Here is a 17902-nt window from a genome sequence, read left to right on the forward strand (position 1 = left end):
GCCTGGCCCTGGGCCCTGCTCCCCTACCTCCACGCCCCAGTCCTGCCTCTTTTCCTTACTCCATCACCTCACACCTTCCCATGTCCTTAATCTGACGTCAGGGCCCCTGCAGCCCATGGAGGACAGTGACAGTACATTAGGCCTCTTAGAAACAGTGCTCCTCCAGGCCCCTCTGGGAGGGTGGGCGGTGGTGACTCGGGGTTGGCCTGGTGGGCTGGGCAAGGCTGGATAATAAGAAGGGGCTGCCCTCTCACCCGCTGCCCCTCTTGCTGTGTTTCAGGGTAGACAAGTCCTTCGCCCCTCGCCGGAGTGTGTGGTGAGTACTGGGGCTCAGGAGGGGCTGGGCTGCTTGGATGAACCTGGAGGACACTCTCAAACCATTGCCGCCCCCCACAATGCCAGACCAGACCCCACCAACCTTCCTACTTTCCCCTCCAGGCGAGCGGGTGGGCAGACCCTCTTACCGGTTCTGCCCCCACATATTCTCCCCCACAGTTCTTTCTCGAACTCCCCTGGGAGTCAGGCAAGTCAGGTTAAATCTCAGCTCTGCCACTGTCTGTGTGACCTTCAGCAATTCACTAACCTCTCTGAACCTCAGTGTTCTCATCTGTGAAATGGGGATTAAAATGCCTGTTTAACAGAGCATGAAGTTATAAACAAGCGAACAGTCAAAACAGGCCCTGGCATATTGCACGCCCTCCCTGAAAGCATTTTCTTCCTTTTCTCTGACCTATTCCTTCCCACCTTTTGGTGGCTCCTGGCTCGGCTGGGGGTGCCCTTAGCCTTTTCTTCCAAACCCTCTAGGCCCACTCCACACAGCCTTCAGAACCCCTCCTGCAGCCCGTTTCCTGTCTGAGGCTGCCGTCTCTCTGGAGCAGGAGGGAGGGAGGCAGCGGCGTCGGCAGCTTCCCCAACACCGAGAGCAGTGGGTGGAGGTGCGGCCTCACCTCAGGACTCACAGCACCCACCACCCAGCAGGTGGATGCCTCCTGGCTTCTCTGGCACCAGTGTCACATGGCCCGGCTGGCTTCTCCTGCTGCCACTTCACCTCCAGCAGGAGAGCCTCCAACGGCTCTGGCTTCTGCTTCCTGCCCCCACTGAGGCCTTCCCGGGGTCCCCAGGCCCTGCAGTGTGCCCCCTCCAGCTGCCAGATGACTCCTATCTGGCACCGTTTCCCACCTGCTGCCAGAGGCCCCTGGGAAGCCATGCCTGGGGCAGGAGGCACACGGGGTGCCCAGGCTGAGCTCCAGGGCCTGCCCTTTTATTTTCTTTTGATGTTGTCTGTGCAACCTGGGGCCAGTTACTCTCCCTCTCTGGGCTTTATCTCCTGCTGCTGTGCCTCTGAGCCTCGACTATGTGCAAGACTGTTTGCTAAGCCCGGAGCAGGGGTAAGTTGAGGGGAGATAGAGATGGAGGTGAGGAAGATGCCATCCTTCCCTTCGAGATCAATAACAAGACCCTAACAACTGCCACTTTGTCAAGCACCTGCTGTGCACTGAGTACTGTTAGGTGCTTGAACTGTGTCATCTCACAGAACCTTGCCACATCCCTGAGTTCGGGACTATTATCTCTAATTACAGATGAGAACACTGATGCACAGACAGGGGAAGTGACTTGCCCGAGGGCACACAGCTAGTGAGTAGCAGAGCTGGGATTTGAATCCTGATCTTCCAGACTCTGTACAGAGCCCAGAGTCTCACCCACTCTGTCCCAGGGCCTTCAGGCCACAGGGCAGGTCTGAATGAGGGATGCACTGCAGGGAAGACTTGAAGATGGAGGGGTGACCCAGAAAACCCACTCTAGGGAGCCCTGTACCAAGAGTCAGAGATGAGGGGCCAGGACTGAGAGTAACTAACCGGCTGTGTCACTTTGGTCTAGTCCCTTCCCCTCTCTGGGCCTCAGCTGACACACCTACAAAGTGAGATTCTGGGATCTCCAGGACATGCCCATTACCCACAATGCCTTGCCCCACACCCTCCTTGCTGGAGCTGCTGTCCAAGGTGCTAACCCCAAGCCCTCCCTTCCTACCCCAGGAGCCTGTGCCTGGCATATAGTTAGAGCTCAATGGGGGTCATTTTGACTATTAATTATGATTTCCTGACATTCAAGGCCTTTCCCCACCTCCCTTTCCAGCCTGGGACCCACTTCTCCCGTGCCCCGCGTTTCTGATCAATGGGAATGTGGCCCTGTGAGCACCACCTCCGTGCTTTTGCTCACGTTGTCTCCTCCCCTTAACATACCCTCCCCTCCCATTTCCCCAAGCCCTCGCCACACCTCCAGCCCAGCTCTGTCACTGTTTGTTGAGCGTTTTCTCTCCTGATCCCCTCTCTCGATCTTCCTCTTTTTGGAACGCCTCCCCCACTGTTCTCGTGCCTGCAGAGCAGACATTAGTGCCCGTTCCTGGGGGAGTGCCACGAGCATGGCCTTCAGAGTCTGACAGATGTGGACTTGAATCTGCCTCTGCCACAGACTAGTAGTGTGACCTTGGGCAGGTGACTTCCCCCTCTGAGCCCCACTGGGTGCCCAGGCAGTGTTGGTGGAACTGGATCTTTCAGCAAGTTGACGGCCGTGACTCAAACGCGTCCACTTAACCCTGCCGCCTGAGGTCCTGGGAAGCAGAGATTGCTTGAGTTACTGTTGACCTCACTTTCCAGGATGAGTCGCATGAAAGCTGGGCTGTACTCTTCTCATCTCTGACCTCCACACAGTCTTGCACAGCTACCCAAACCCAATAAATGCTTAATGAATGTTCATGGAATTGAATTGAATGTGCCCAGATTGAGGAACAGGTGAAACTTGTCAAGTAAGCTGGGCAGGCTTCCTGGAGGAGGCATGGTTTTCCCCACCCCTTTTTAAAAAAAGGATGAAAAGGTTGGGGCTTGGCTCAGGGGAGCAGTGAAGCCTGGGAGAGGCCAGATGTGATCATGGCTGGATTCCCCTCCCCTGTCCCCCTCATCAGCAGGTTGTTGGCAGTGGAGGAGCTCAGAACAAGTGTACAAATGTCAGAGGAATGAGGCCCAGTGGAGAATTAGGAGCTAGTGTGACAGTGAGTGACTCTGGTTCTGCAGCCCTACTGGGGGCTGGACGTTTAAGGTGGATTCAAATGGTGTGGGGAGGCAGGAGGAGGAGTGGATCAGGATGGGGGCATGGCTAGGTGGAGTTGTCAGGGAAGAGGGGCTTCTGGAAATACCCTGGGAAGAGGAGAGTCAACTTTGACCTTAAAGCTGGGAGCCTGGGAGGAGGAGGCAGGACCCAGCAAGGATTAAGTGCCAGCAGTGTGCTGGGCATTTTACTATGGTGGTCTTATTAAGTCATGACAATGGTCCTGTAAGCTGACCTTAGGTCCCCATTTTAGAGGCCAGAACAAGACGGAGAATGGTGAAGGCTCTGGCCCAAGGTCACAGAGCTGGCGAGGGCTGGGTTTGAATCCAGCTTTTTCTCCTGCCAAGGAAAGGACGTGGCCAGAGATGAGGGAGCCACAGGAATGAGGGAAATCCTGGTTATGGAATGAGGGAGGAGTGGGAGAGGGCGAGATGACCCCGGATACCTTCAAGACAGGGGTCACTGCCCAGCCCCGGGTGTCCCCCCGTGAAGGCCCATCTGGTCGCTGAGATATCTCCCTTTGATAGTAATGGTCCCAGTTGCTCCTGTATAGGAAGCGTTTCCTGGCTCTTGGGCCCTGGGCCGAGGATTTCAGCTGAATTCTTTCATTCCATCCTTATACCAGCTCTACAAAGTAGAGACTATTACCATCCATCCCCCATTTTACAGATGAGGAAACTGAGGCTCAGAGAGGGGACGTGGCTGGCCCGGGGGCACACAGTCAGTGCGTGGTGAACCATGACTGGCAGCGTGGTCGGCCTGAGCCCGTCCCTTTAGCCCTCGCTCTCCTGGATGCTGCCTGTGCCGAGCAGGGGGCTTGGGTGGGCGGCCCCTGTCCGCAGGTGGCTCCTCTCTCTAGTCACTGAGCGGGGACCTGGGGGGCCTGTGTGCTGCTGCAGGAAGCACGACTGGCCTCATTAATGGCTCTGAAATGCCAGGCAGGCACAGCCCGCTGGGCCCCCTCATCTATTATGCATTTTGTGGGCAGGCCCCCGGCGGGCAGCTGGCAGAGCACAGGATGGGGGGGCGAGCAGCTGCTTCCTGAGCCCACCCCTGCCACCAGACCTCTGGGCAGGGATCCCCCAAAGCAAGCGCCAAGGCAGCTCCTGCCTCCTGCCCCTGGCCCAGTCGGGGAGGGGGTCTCCCTGGGGACAGGGGCATGGATGCTGGTCCCCACCGTGTTAGCCTGCCTGTCCCAGCAGCCACTTCTGAGAGTGGCTGGAACCTTGATGGAGCCGGGAGTTAGGAGTCAGCGGGGACTAGACGGGGCAGAGGAAGGCTGAGACAGAACCCTAGGTGCGCAGGCTTCTGGCTGCACAGAACCCCAGAGTGATGGAGTTGTGGTTGTTTGTCCATCATTCATTCATTCAGCCACAAGTAACTATTGAGCACCTACTGCATACCAGGCACAGTTCTAGGGACTGCAGATTCGTTGGAAAACGAGACAGGCCAGTCCCCATTCTCAGCCAGTACTTCACCTCTTTGAGCCTCAATTTTCTCATCTGTAAAATGGGAAGCAGGGGGGCCTGCCCGGTGGTGTAGTGGTTAAGTTTGTGTGCTCTGCTTCTGCGGCCCGGGGTTCGTGGGTTCCGATCCTGGGCGCAGACCTGCACAGCGCTCATCAAGCCATGCTGAGGTGGCATCCCACATACAAGATAGAGGAAGATGGGCACAGATGTTGGCTCAGTAACAATCTTCCTCACCAAAAGAAAAAAAAATGGGGGGGAGTAGGGGAGACAGTCTATACATAGACAAGAAAACAAACATGGTGGTTGCCTTGCATTTTAAAGCGAGGGTACCTTCTAACAAGGTCTCCTTCCCTGGAGCTTACTGCATGCTGGGCTGTGTTCCAAAGCACTTTCATATATTGATGGATTTAATCCTCACGACCACCCCAGGAGGCAGGTGCTGTTATTATCCCCGGTTTAGGGAACTGAGGCATAGAGGGGGTAGGTGACCTGTTCAAGGTCTCTTGGCAAAGCTGAGATTTAAACCTAAGCAGGGGGCTCCAGTTTGCACATCACCCTGGGCTGTAGGGCTGGAGGATGAAGGAGAAAGGGAATCATGGAAGGCCTTTTGAGGAGGTGGCATTTGGACCAAAACCTGAAGATTGAGAGAGCCGTCAGTGGGAAGAGTTGGCAAGGGGCAGTCCTGACAGAGGGAACAGCAGGTGCAAAGGTCCTGAGACAGGAACGAGCTTAATGTGCCCTGGGAACAGGGAGGAGGCCAGTGTGGCTGGAGGGATGAGGGAGAGTGAGGTCTGGGGTGTGTTTGGAGACAGAGGAGGGGCCAGATTAAGCAGGGTCTTGCAGGCAGGGTAAGAGTTTGTATACAGTGTCAGTGATTGACATGCAGAACCACTGAATCCCAGACTCCTGGCTTTGTACAATCTTAGAATCAGAGAATTTGGGCCTCCTAGAATCTTTGGAGATGGAAGAGACCTTTGAGGTACCCTCTATGGCCTTCCTCTCTAGCAAGGAACCCCTGCTTTGGTTCACCACCCCCTTGAGTATTGGAAGAGTTTGGGGGCCTCCTGAGAAATATGCGCCTCTATTTTTGGCGACTGCATGGACCTCTTGACGCCCGCTCTCCCTGGCTGAGACCATCATGACCTCTTAGCAGCTCCTTGACTAGCCCTTCCTTGCTCACTCCTGGTGATGGGAGGCTCACTGCCCTTGAAGGAGCCCATTCCATTGCTGGAGAGTTCAGGTGGATAGCAAAAGTTCTTCTTCCTTAGAACCCGCTGCCCGAGCCGGGAAGCACCGTCTGGGTCTCCCATGCCCACAGAGGCCCTTCAGTGAGATAAGGATGGGGACAACGTCCCTCCGGGTCTGCTCTTTCTGGTCTGAGGGTCACTCCTTTTAGCCCTCCCTCCTTTTCATCCTTATTCAGCTTGGCTCTTGCAGGCCTTGAAGCCCCTTTAGATGACTCTCTCTGTCTTCCTTTGGGGCCAGGAGATGCCCTCTTCCGGGAAAGGCCACCTCCTGCTTAAGGAGACAAGAGAAGATTCCCTCTGCATGGGGTTTGGTCCAGGGCCTGCCACTCTTCTTCTGTGTGATCTTGGGAAGTGAGGCCCCGTCTCTGGGCAGTTCCCCAGGCCCACCTTCGGCACAATAAAGAGGAAGAGATGGTCACTAAGGGTTTGCAGCTCGCAGTTCCCAGCGTGGCTGGCCCTGCCTGCCTCCACATCCCACGGTGTTCAGACTCAGGGCCCTCTGTTGGGGTGCCTGGAAAGATTTGGGTTCTGTCTTCAGGCAGACCTGTGTTCAAATAGCAGCTTCAACTTTTCTCTCTTGCTCTGTGGCCTTGCCCAAGCCGCTTTGCCTCTCTGAACCTTAGAGCCTGCATAGCAATGAGAACTGAATTGCTTACCCCAGGGGGGTCTTAGCATGAAATGAGTCCAGTGTGTGTGCTCAGTGGATGTTTTCCCTCTCTCTGAGCCTTTGCATATTGAGAGAAAAGACCCGTTAAACCAAAGAGAGACTCCAATACGAGGGTTTTAGGCACTGTTGAGGTGGTTTGGTTGAGAAGTGGTTAAGAAATGGCCTTTTCTAAAATCCCATAACGGCTTTCCTCAGCCAGGCTCTTCCCCGAGACAGTCATTCATTCATTCAGCAAATTAATTCAACAGATATTTAGGGTGGGGATGCCCTCTGAGAGCCAACCAAACCCTGTGCCAGACACTGGGGACACGAGATGATAGACGAGGCCACTCCCCTCGTGGAGCTCACAGTCCAGAGGGGACATGAGGAGGAGGTGGCCCTAATCAGGGTGATGAGTGTTCATTGGGAAGATGTTCTGAGAGCTCACACCCGGGAACCAGGGGAGGCTTCCTGGAGGAGGTGACACAGAAGCTGAAACCCAAAGAACAAGTTGGAGTGGGCCGAGTAGCAGTGTATCTGTGTGTGTGTTTTGGGGTGGGGACGGAGGGCCAGTGCCAAGAGAACATTCCAGGAAGAGGAGGCGGCAGGTCAGCAGCGTGGAGGAGAAAAGCGTGTGGTGGCACGTGCTGGGCACAGGACAGAACCGGACCCAGCGGCTGCAGGTGGGAGAGACAGCCACCAGGGCCCGCTCTGTTGGGACTTCCTGTGGGTGCCCCGAGGGTGTGAACCCCGAGCCACCGTGAGGTGCAGGCCTGCCAGGGCCCCCTCCCACTCTCCTCCCTGCCCCGGGACCGCTCCGTGCCGTCTGTCGGCCCAGGGCTGTGTGTGGTGTGGATTAACTTCTCTGGGTCTCCATTTCCTTGCCTGTGACATGGAGAAAATAAAAGCGCCTACCTTGAAGGTTGTTGTGGGGTTTAAATGAGAGAATGTGTGCCAAGGCCGACAAGCAGGGCCTGGCATGGGGCAATGCCAGCGACCGCGGTCATTGCCGTGCTGTCCTTCTGTGCGGGGCCTGCAGTGGGGGCAGGATTGCTCAGTGTGTGGACTCTGCCCTCTGGAATCTCACCGCCTGCCGGGAAGGGACACTGGCCTACCCATGAGCGTGCTCCCCAGCCACAGGCACTGACCTTGACACTGGGCCTGAGAACGCTGGCTTTGCAGCGAGCCAGGCTGCACGGAGTCCTGGCTGGGCGGCCTTGGGCAGTGCCTCCCCTTGCGGCGCCGCAGTTTCTTCCTTGTGCCGTGGGGGTGTCAGCAGTCCCCACTCAGGGTGAGCGAGAGGGCTGAGGAGGAGCCTTTAAAGGGCTGGCCCAGCCCTTCCAGGCCATGTATTGCAGAAGAGAAGAAACATTCTGAGCCCAGGGGAGCTGGAGAAACATTGCTCTTGCTCTCTGAAGCTCGTTTTCCTACCTATAAAATGAGAAGATCGGCTATGAAACACTCTGATGTGCTGGGGTTCCAGCGGAGTCAGATAGTCCCTAATTCTGACCTGGTCTGTTTGCTGTGTGACCTTGGGCTAGAGACTTAACCTCTCTGAACCTCAGATTCCACACCTGTAAACAGGGACAATATTCACCTCACAGGATCCATTCAAGGCTTCTGTTGGCCATTTGTTCACTCAACAAATATTTGACTCCCTACCATGTGCCAGGTGGTGTCTAAGAATTGGGGATACAGCAGCGAATCTGACGGACATGGTGTCTGGCCTCATGCAGGTTACCTTCCAGCGTGGGAGACAGATGCAAAATGAGCTACCGGACAAAGTAACTTCCGGTGGGTAACGGGTAGTGAGGACAGGGGCTGACTTTGCTGGGGGCACCAGGGAGGGCCCTGCGGCCTGAGTGGGAAGGAGCCGGCTGTGGGAAAGGTAGTCCAGGCAGAGGGCAGAGAAGGTGTAAAGGCCTTGAGGCGAGAACAAGGTCCTTCCCCCACCCCAAACCTGGAACATTCCGGATCATCTCCTGGCAGCAGGGGGAAGGTGGCTGAGCAGGCGGGGGGTTGGGGGCCCACCTTCTCTCAGATCAGAACTGCTGCTCACGAGGCGGGCCCCCGGGGTGGGGTGCAGGCACGCGAGGCCAGGCTGGGTTGGGCCTCGGGTGAGATGGGAGGTGCAGGCAGGAGGCTGGGCCTCTGGCCAGCCGGGGTGGAGCTCACTGCAGGGTACAGGCAGGTGGTCAGCCTGGCGCCCACCTGGCCGGCCCCTCTGCCCAGAGGTGTTCTGGGGTCTGGCACAGAGACCCTGGGCCTGACTATTTCAGGGGGGGTTTGTGAGGGGGGTGGGGCGGGCAGGGGAACTTGCACCTGCTTCTCTCTCACCCCAGCCAGCCTGGGCCTGGGCACCGGCCACAGATTGCCTCGGCTCTCCCCAGATCTGGCCGGCCCACGGGGCCCAGGGTTCTTTGAGATGACCCTCAATGTGTGCGTGTGCGCACGCACACACACACACAGTTTCCCTACTCACAGCAGACGGCCTCGTCATGAACGTAGAGTTAGATACACACACTCACTCGTGCACAGATCGTAATTGGACGTCCACCGTGTGCCAGGCCCCCAACAGATCCAATCCCCACCTGAGGAGGCTAGAAAGAGGGAAGCCGATAGTGACCTAACAGTCACACCAGGACGCGTGTAAACCAAACCAAGAAGTCCGTGATGGCCCAGGACAGGCTTCAGGGAAGGCCGGACAGGGTGGGGGCAGCCTGGCGAGGGGGCTCCAGCGAGGCTGTAGAGGGCAGCCCATGAGGCGGGCTGATGGACGGCAGGGAGAGTGTAACGGGTAGAGCGGCCAGTGTGTGCAAAGGCCCAGAGGTGGGGCAGACACACAGGGCCTCTGGGCCGCGTGAGGCAGTGGAGGCTCGATCCTGCGTGCCGTGGGAAGCCATGCGGGCTTTTAGGCAGGCGGATGACGTGACAGACACAAACACTCTCGCATACAAACCCACGCATGCCCCAGACACGAGCGCCTTCTCTCCCACCCACATTTCACGTTGCTGCCGGGCCTCCCATGCACACCCTCACCCCCAGTCACACTCCCCACCAGGCAGAGCTGCAGAAGTGCTGGTGTAGCGGGCAGCAGAAGCATCCGGCACCTGTCCCGCCTGCCTGCTGATTTTGCGCACATGCCCCGTGCACACACGTGCAGGATCGCGGAAGGCGGCTTCTAGCGTAGCGAGCTTTCACCTCCCCTATCTCATTGAATTCACACAGCCACCCTGCAGGGAAGAGTTACCGTCGCCATTTTACAGCTGAGGACGCTGAGGCTCAGAGAGGTGAAGTGTCCTGCCCCAGGCCACACAGCTAGAGCGTGACATAGCTGGGATTTGAACTCAGGCCTCTCTGACTTCTAGGTCTGTTCACTGGCCCCCCAGACTCAGGCACACGCAGCTGTGCTCACCGCCTTTCCTGGCTCTCACCAAGAAGGTGGCCAGTGACCCTCAGCACCGGTCTTCCAGAAACAGGTTGATCAACAGGGAAAGTTAGGGCCCCACTGTGTGCCCACCTGCCTCGTGATCCTGCAGCCTTGTGGGGGTAGTGGCAGTGGTGGGGCTGGGGACCTGCCAGCCTGCCAGCCCGGAGCAGCTCAGGGCACGGAGCTGAAGCTGGGAGCAGAGCCTGCGTTTGCCTCTGCAAATGAGGCGGACAGCCCTGTCCCGCACAGGCTAACCCCTGCTGGCCTGGCTCCCAGGATGTGACAGCTGAGGTCCCAGGGCACAGCACTGTGCCCAGCTGCTTGGGCCTCTTCTCTCCGTGACCCCAGAGCAGGTTTCCTAATGCCTAATGTAGAGGAAAGAGTATGGGCCTCAGAGCCAGCCAGGACTGGGGGGACAGCCCAGCTCTGTCACTCCTGGCCGGGGGACTTCGGCCATGGTGTCTCACCTCCCTTGGTGTCAGCTTCTCCTCCTTGGACTAAGGAGTGGTGAATATCTCCTTCTCGAGATGACTGGGAAAGGTCAAGGAGTCGGGTCCCCCGAGAGCTGTCTCATAGCAAGTGCTCCGTTTTGAAAAATCTTTCATTTTTTTCTCATTACAAAAATAATAAGTGGTCATCATAAAAATCCAGACAATACAGAAAAATGCCTCCTGTCACAGGCAGAAGTTCCGAGCGGTCCGTCTTCCCAGAGGTAACCCGTGTGAACTTTGCCACGTAATTTTTTATTTTTACAAGTGAGATTTTTCCTGTGCAGTTTGCTTTTTTCACTTAACAGTAGGCCTCAAACCCCTTTTCCGTCAGGACCAGAGACCTCCTTGTCGCTGCCGCGTGTTCTGCATCCGTGTGAGCCTTGATGGGCATAACGAGCTTCCTGGGGTGAATGTTGGGATGGCTTCCAGGTTGTGTCTGTCACAAACCCTCCTGCCACAAGTGGCCTTTGTTCATTTATTTTTGTGCATTTGTGTATTTCTGGAGAATAAATGCCTAGAAATGGAGTTGCTGGGCAAGGAGTCTGCACGTTTTCATCTTCAATAGGAGAGGCCACCACCTGTGGAGAAGCCGTAGCCCTCTGTGTGTCCACAGCAGACCCAGCTAATCCATTTCCTCTGAATCAGGGGAATTTATCCGCTGCCTCTGCCCTTGGCCACGGGGACCCCAGAGTCATCAAGAGGCAAAGATTCCAAACATGGGAGGCGCCTGGGGGGTCGTCTAATCAAGCCCTGTGCTCCCTTACTCCTCTTGTCCCCGCACCTTCAAATCTCCTTCCCTGAGAGGCTCTGCCTGCCCTTGCCTGACAGGGAGCTCACTACCTCGCACGGCTGACGGTTTTACTCTCTGCCGGCTCTGCTTCTCACACCGTTTATGTTGTACTTTAGTCTCGCTTCTCGTGACTTTCACCTTGGAATCCTGCCTCAGTCCTCAGGAGCCTACAGAGGAAGGAAAGAAGGAAGAAAGGAAGAGAGAAGCTTAGGCCAGGCAATGCTCAGGGTTCATGTTTACCTACAATGTATGAACTCATTCAATCCTCATGACAGCCTTTGGAGGCAGGCACTGTTGTCCTCATTTTAGAGATGAGGAAATGGAGGCTCAGAGAGGTTAAGTAACTTACCCAAGGTCACACAGCTGTTAAGAGGCAGAGCTAGGATACAAACTCAGGCAGTCTGGCTTCAGAGCCCACACCTCTGATGTTACACTGCTTCTCCAGGAAGGAGCCTGTAATTTATTGAACACCTACTGTATACTCACCTCTAGGCTAGTCAGATTGTACATATAATATCTAATTTGTTCTACACAACAGTTCTGCAAAGTGGTGTTACTATCCCATTCTGCAGATGAGAAAACTGAGGCTCAGAGAAGAGAAGCAACTTGGAGGAGTTTCAGGTCCCCTCTACAGCCCCTGCGGCACAGAGGAAGCCCTCCGGGATTCTGGTCTCAGCCAGTTTTTGGTGAACGCAGCTCCCGGGTCTCGCTCCCCGATTCACGCTCCTGGGGAATGTCAGAGCCGGACCTCAGCGTCATCTAATCTGAGCCCCAGTGTTCAGTGGACACTGCTTAGGTTATGGTGACTAATCCTGTGCACACAGCGATTTAGAGGCAGAGCCAGGGCCTCTCCTTGTCACCTTTGGTTAAGAGACGGTGACCTTGTCCCTCTCCAAGGGGGTTTTACCTTGGCCCAGCAGGGACTTCTGCTCCCAGACTGGCCTGGGGCCATAAGGCAGCCAACCCACGCACAGGGAGGGAGAGGGATGGACTAAACAAGGCCTCAGCACTGGAGGGTTCAGTGTCTGGGCAGTGAGGCCCAGGGAGCACCGGGAACAGCTAGGGGACAGTCCAGGCGGGTGGCACTGGGGCTTTGCTTTGAGGTGGGGGAGGCCTGGCTCACCCCACTCTGATGCCAACACGCAGCACATTGTCTGGCCCAGAGCAGGTGTCAGGATGTGCGTCCAGAATGAGGGAGTGAGCACAGGCATGCGGGCAGGTGGAGGAGTGGGTGAGTGAGGGGGGGAGTGGGCGGGGGAGCACATGGGGTTCAGAGAAGGGAGAGGACACCCCCCCACCCCTGGGCAGAGGCGGGAAGGACAGTGAGCTTAATGAGCGAGGCTGGGCTGTAAGACCACGTGTGGGCTTTGAGGTGCCTGGAAGGTCTTTGATCGTGGGTGCTGGCCCACCCTTTCCCCAGGTGGCCATTGGGTGCCAGGCCCAGCGGTGGGAGTTGTTCTGTGCTGATGGGGACAAGGAATGGAACAGCGGAGTTTGAGCTTCAGGTGTGGCATTTGGGTAGGCCGCCACCTCTGTCCGGCTGCATTCAGTTGTCTTCTGTGTAGAGTGGAGACCACATTCCCTGCTGTAGGTTCCTTGCGAGGCTGTTCTTGACAAGGTCTCAAGCGAAGGCAGTGTGTAAACTGTAAGGTGCCAGCTGGGGTAAGCAGATGTTGTTATTACCCGGGCAGGAAGAGGCCCCATGGCTAGGTCATCTCAGTGTCACTCCTCCCCCTGCCCTGGGCGCAGGGAGGAGTCATTCCCCAGGGAGCCGGGCAGGGTCAGGCTTCAGCCACAGCAGGGCTGGGCACCTGGGCAGGGAAGGCGCTGGCTGGCAGGCAGCAGGTGGACGGGAGGCCCAGTCCCCAGGTGCTGTGCCCCGGGGGGGAGCCGGTCCCATGACCTTCTTTCTGGGCTGCCAGCCTGCTGTTTGCTCAGGAGGCCACCGCCTGGCCCAGCTCCGGGATCCGGGTGTCTCGGCGCTCGGCCAGCGCAGGGTGAGGCTGGGGGCCCCGTGTGCCACCTTCCTGCTCACCCACTCTGCCCAGCCTGGAGCCCGAGGCCTCTCCTCCCACCCCAGGGGACCCGCCGTCTCTGCCTCCCATTGGCTGTGAGAGCCCTGGCCCGGCTTGCAACCTCGCTGAGCCTCAGCTTCCGTATTTGGAAGTGGGGTGCAGATAAGAGCAGCTCTCCATCGGGGTTGTTGTTCTAAGGATTACAGGACGTCGCAGCCCTGGGCTCCCTGCCCTCACGCCCCCTCTTGAGTCCTGGTGGAGCTCAAAGGTGCCCGGGGAAAGCAGAGCCAGGAGCCACCATACCTGACCCCCTACTACCTTGTCCCTCCCTGGGGGCCTCGGGAGGAGGGGGCCGGTCTCTCTGCATCTAGTTTCAGGAACTCGCTCACCGGGCCGCCCCTGGCCACCTTCCCTGGCACCTTGGCAGGGCCAGGGGCAAACGGGCAGGAGGGGGAGCTGCCGGCTGGTTGAGCTCCGAGACAATGGGCCTCTGTGGCCCCTGGGGGAGGGGGCAGTTCCAGGGCCACCTCCAGCCTCTGGTTTCAGGCGATTAGAGTCCCCTCAGACTAATGTCATGGCTGCGAGACACAGACAGCCCCCAAGCCCCATCCAGAGGGGCCCTCCGCACCCCTTCTCCCTTGGAGGTCTGGGTCCCCTCCTCCCACATGCATCACCGGGTTGGGACAACCAGTCGGTCTCATGGAGACCAGGAGACTCAAGGGACCCTGACTCCTGGTGACCCACGCTGGGCTGGCCTGGACCCCTCAGGCCCCTGCCCTGGGCTAGCCCCCCCAAATCCTTTGTGGCCCTGTGCTCCCTGGCTCCCTGAGCCTCTCCTCTGCCTCCCCACCACCAAGTCTTGTTTCCCAACTTGTGTGTGTGCTGTCCGGCCCCTGTCCAGCTCTCCTGATCCCCATCACAGCCTTCCTGCCTTGGGGGTCACATGTCCCCTGCTCTGGCCACCTGAGTTTCACCTGTTTAAATTGAATTTTAAAGCACGAATAGTTCACCAGGCAGAAAGGAAGGAAAGGGAAGCCCTGGGTGGAGGGAACAGCCTGTGCAGAGGCTCAGTGGCATGAAACAGCATGGCTTGTTGGAAAACTGCCTGCAGCCCCGCCAGGCTAGGACAGGGAGGCTGGGGCAGGACAGGAAGGGGGCGTGTGTGGAGGCGAGGCTGGGGGTGAACGGGGGCCAGACCCACCTGGGACCTCCATCCAGGGCAGCTATCTCTGGATGGCCAAAGGGCCAAGTCCTCCTCACAGGACAGCCCAGCCGCTCCTCTGGTGTCCTGAAAGGGTGGGATTCCCCAGGAGAGTGGCTAATAATTAATAATAATAATAACAGCAAACACTTGTATTCCCCGGCTTCCTCTGCTCCCTGGCTCACAGCAGCCTTATGAGGTGGGTACCTTCCCTCTCATTTTGCAGAAGAGACATAAAGACAGGACCCTCCCACCAACACTCCAGCTGGTTAACAGGTGGGAGCAATGCAGGGAGGCCTCTGGTGCCCTGTCCTCGGTCTTCCCCATCCCCCCACCATGCCGGGGTCTGACGTGTTTTGCAGAGTGCCGGGCCCCGCCGAGATGCCCCCACCCCGTGCAGCATCTGGAGCCCTGGACTGGTGGAAGTCCTGGGTTCTAGTTCCTGGTCTTCTCCCACCAGGCTGGGTGGGATCAAGGTGGTGGTTTAACTTCTCCAAGCCTCAGTTTACCCTTCTGGGAATTGGGGATCCTAGCAACTGCCTTATCTCCCTCTCCAGTTCCGGTGAGACTCCCAGGAGGGAGCAGAGAAAGAGGGCTTTTGAAAAGTACAAAGAGCTGCACTCACGACAGTGTGATTATTATTGTTACCTGATGTGGAGATAAGGGGAAGGGGAGGAGGTACAGAGACGGTTGCCAAGAAACCTGGGTGCCGGCAGCTTCCGCCTGGCCCCGCCCACTCAGGAGCTGGGCTGCCGGGCCCTACCCCCACACCCCTGCCGCGCCCTTTCCCTGGAAGAGATGGGTGCTCCAAGAGCGGGGGAAGCTGGGGCCAGCTGGCTGGTGGCCATGCACCCACAGGGCCTGAAGGTGACCCTGGAGTGTACTTGGCCCAGACTCAAGGCTGGCTCCTGCTTTCTGTGTGACCTTGGGCAAGTTACCTCCTCTCTGGCTGCCGCCTTTTCCTGTGTCCAGGTGTCCTGTACCTGTAGGCAGGTGTCCAGGCAGACCGGGCAGGGTAGGAGCCGGACCTAGGGAAGATGCTTGGTGGTGGCTGCAGGAGCCAGGGGCTGCGATGGGGAGGTCACTGTGGGCCATGGCTAGGTGACAGGACTGAGGGCCTGGGTTGAGAGCTGCTGTGATGTGTGTAATAGAAGAACCCTGGGCTGGGGTTAAACCTGGCACTGCCCTTTCCCTCGTGTGATCTTGGGCTTGTCACTTAATCTCTCTGGACCTCAGTTTTCTTTTTCTTTTTTTTTTTTTTTTTTAAAGATTTTATTTTTTCCTTTTTCTCCCCAAAGCCCCCCGGTACATAGTTGTATATTCTTTGTTGTGGGTCCTTCTAGCTGTGGCATGTGGGACGCTGCCTCAGCGTGGTTTGATGAGCAGTGTCATGTCCGCGCCCAGGATTCGAACCAACGAAACACTAGGCCGCCTGCAGCGGAGCGCGCGAACTTAACCGCTCGGCCACGGGGCCAGCCCCTGGACCTCAGTTTTCTTATCTGGAAAAAAGGTTGGTAATAGTCCAGCCTCACAAAGCTGCTGGGTGATCGAATGAGACAAGGTCTGTGTAAACTGTTGAGTGCTGTGCAGATATGACTACGGTCATGGCAGGAGGAAGGGAAAAGAGGGGAGAGCTCCCCATGTCCCGGCATGCTCCAGGCACGTCCCGGCTGCTGTGTGTGCGGGAAGATTGCAAAGCATTTTAAGCTGAGCCAGGCCATAGGGTCAGGAAGGTTTCCAGAGAAGTGGGGAGGGGGCAGAGACTTCGGGGACCCCATGTGAATAGAATGGTGGAGGCCAGGAGAGGCAAGGTGGGATAGGAGAGAGAGGAGAGGGGCAGAGAGGTTCAAGTGCGGGAGGAAAATGACCGAATAGGGGAGGGAGGTCTGCAGAGGCAGAAGGGGAGGGGAGCGGAGGGCTAGAAAGGGGGCAAGAGATGGTGCGGGAAGAGAGGCTGAGTTTATGGATTTCTTCGAAAGCATTGAGCAACTGCTACTTAGTAAGAGGCGGTATACTGTAGCATTAGGGCCCAGCATCCAGACCCGGATGGTCGGGGGTTCAGGTCCCCTGTATTTCACTTACTATCAGCGTGACCTTGGACATGTTGCTTAACCTCTCTGTGTCTTTGTTCCCTCCTCTGAAAGATGAGGGTTAAACGAGTTAATACAAATAACGCAGTTAGAGCAGAGCCTGCCTGCAGTACGTCCTGTATCGGCATTGGCCGCCGACGCTGTTGTTACTATTATTATTACGACCTCTCCATCATGACTTGCTGGGTCCACAGGGCTGGCTGTCCATACTGTGAAGTTCACATCTTGGGCTCTGGAGTGACAAACCTGGGTTCACATGCTGGCTCTGCCTCATTAGCTGTGTGACCTTGGGCAAGTTAATGTACCTTTCTGAGCCTCTGTTTCTTCATGTGGAAAGTGGCAGTTTTTGAGCACCTGTCTCACTGGGGAGCTGTGAGGATTAAGTAAAACCGGGCAAAGCACAGGTCCTTCTGTCCTTCTGTCCCTTCAGGCCTGGGATGGATGGGGCCAGACAGGGCCCAGAGCTTCTGATTTCCTGCTCTGTCCTCTTCCTGGAGCAACTCCCCCCCCCCCCCCCCTTTAGCCTCAGCAATGACCTTTGGTGGAGGAGTCGCCTGGGGAGTTGGGGGGGCTGGACATTGCCGGGAAGGGCGGACTCTGGCCAGCCTGGAGCTGGAGAGCTGAGGGCCTCAAGGCAGGGTCCTGGATGGAATCAGAGCCCCCTTATCTGGAGAGACCTCCCTAGTCCTGCACCAACATGAGCTGTCCTAAGTGAGATGAGTACTTGGACATGGGGAAACTGAGGCTGAGAGGGTTATAGAAAGGGAGTGCATTAGAGAGCTGCTGCCAGGCTGACCTGCAGCGGCTGCTGTCTGAGCCTGGGGGCGTGTGAGGGGACAGACAGAAGGACACCACACAAATAGCTTGATCATGGGCAACCACCTCCACTCGGCCACCAGGGCCACACCCAAACAGTGGTCCCTCCCCTCAGGGGGACCCAGCCACATCTGGGCTTCAACCCCAGGACTCCCTGGCCCTTGGGAAGCCTCCGCTCTCCGTCCCACTGGCACTGGCCCTCCTCGGTCAAGGGCATGGGCTGTAAATCCTGGCTCTGTCACCCACTTGCTAGAGTAAGCGGCTTCACCTCTCTGAGCTTCAGTTTCTCCATCTGTAAAAATGGGGATACATAATGCCAACCTCCCAGCACTGTAGTGAGGGTGTGATATGTTTGACATAGTTCTGGGCACATAGTAGGTCTCAACACAGAGCCCCCATGGCAGCCTCAGTGGAATTCGCCTGGACCATTTCTATGGGCCTCTCGCTATTCGCTCGTCTCCAGTCTCTCCCCCCCATCATTGCACCTTGCTGTCTACAGGAACCCGGGTTTAGGCCATTCCCTTGCTCACAAACCTTCAGTGCCTCCCTACTGCTAACCTTCCTTCATTCATTCAACTGTTCATCCATTCAACCAATACTTAATG

At 57.1% G+C, this 17902-nt stretch overlaps 1 protein-coding gene across 46 annotated transcripts in view; it reads left to right on the top strand.

Annotated features, from left to right (window-relative positions):
- The window catches only part of RAP1GAP (RAP1 GTPase activating protein), a 65791-nt gene that overhangs the window by 17167 nt on the left and 30722 nt on the right, over window positions 1-17902 (top strand). For 37 of the 46 annotated variants that reach the window (XR_011432646.1, XR_002806286.2, XR_011432663.1 and 34 more), the window contains exon 2: window positions 281-316. The exons of the other annotated variants lie outside the window; for them this stretch is intronic. Coding sequence is in view for 10 of the 37 variants with exons in the window: in XM_023635566.2 (XP_023491334.2) it covers window positions 281-316 (36 nt within the window). In the remaining 27 variants the exon portion in view is untranslated. The remainder of the gene's footprint in view (window positions 1-280; window positions 317-17902) is intronic. 46 annotated transcript variants of the gene reach the window in all.

The sequence above is a fragment of the Equus caballus genome, chromosome 2, assembly GCF_041296265.1.
Source record: "Equus caballus isolate H_3958 breed thoroughbred chromosome 2, TB-T2T, whole genome shotgun sequence".
NCBI lineage: Eukaryota > Metazoa > Chordata > Mammalia > Perissodactyla > Equidae > Equus > Equus caballus.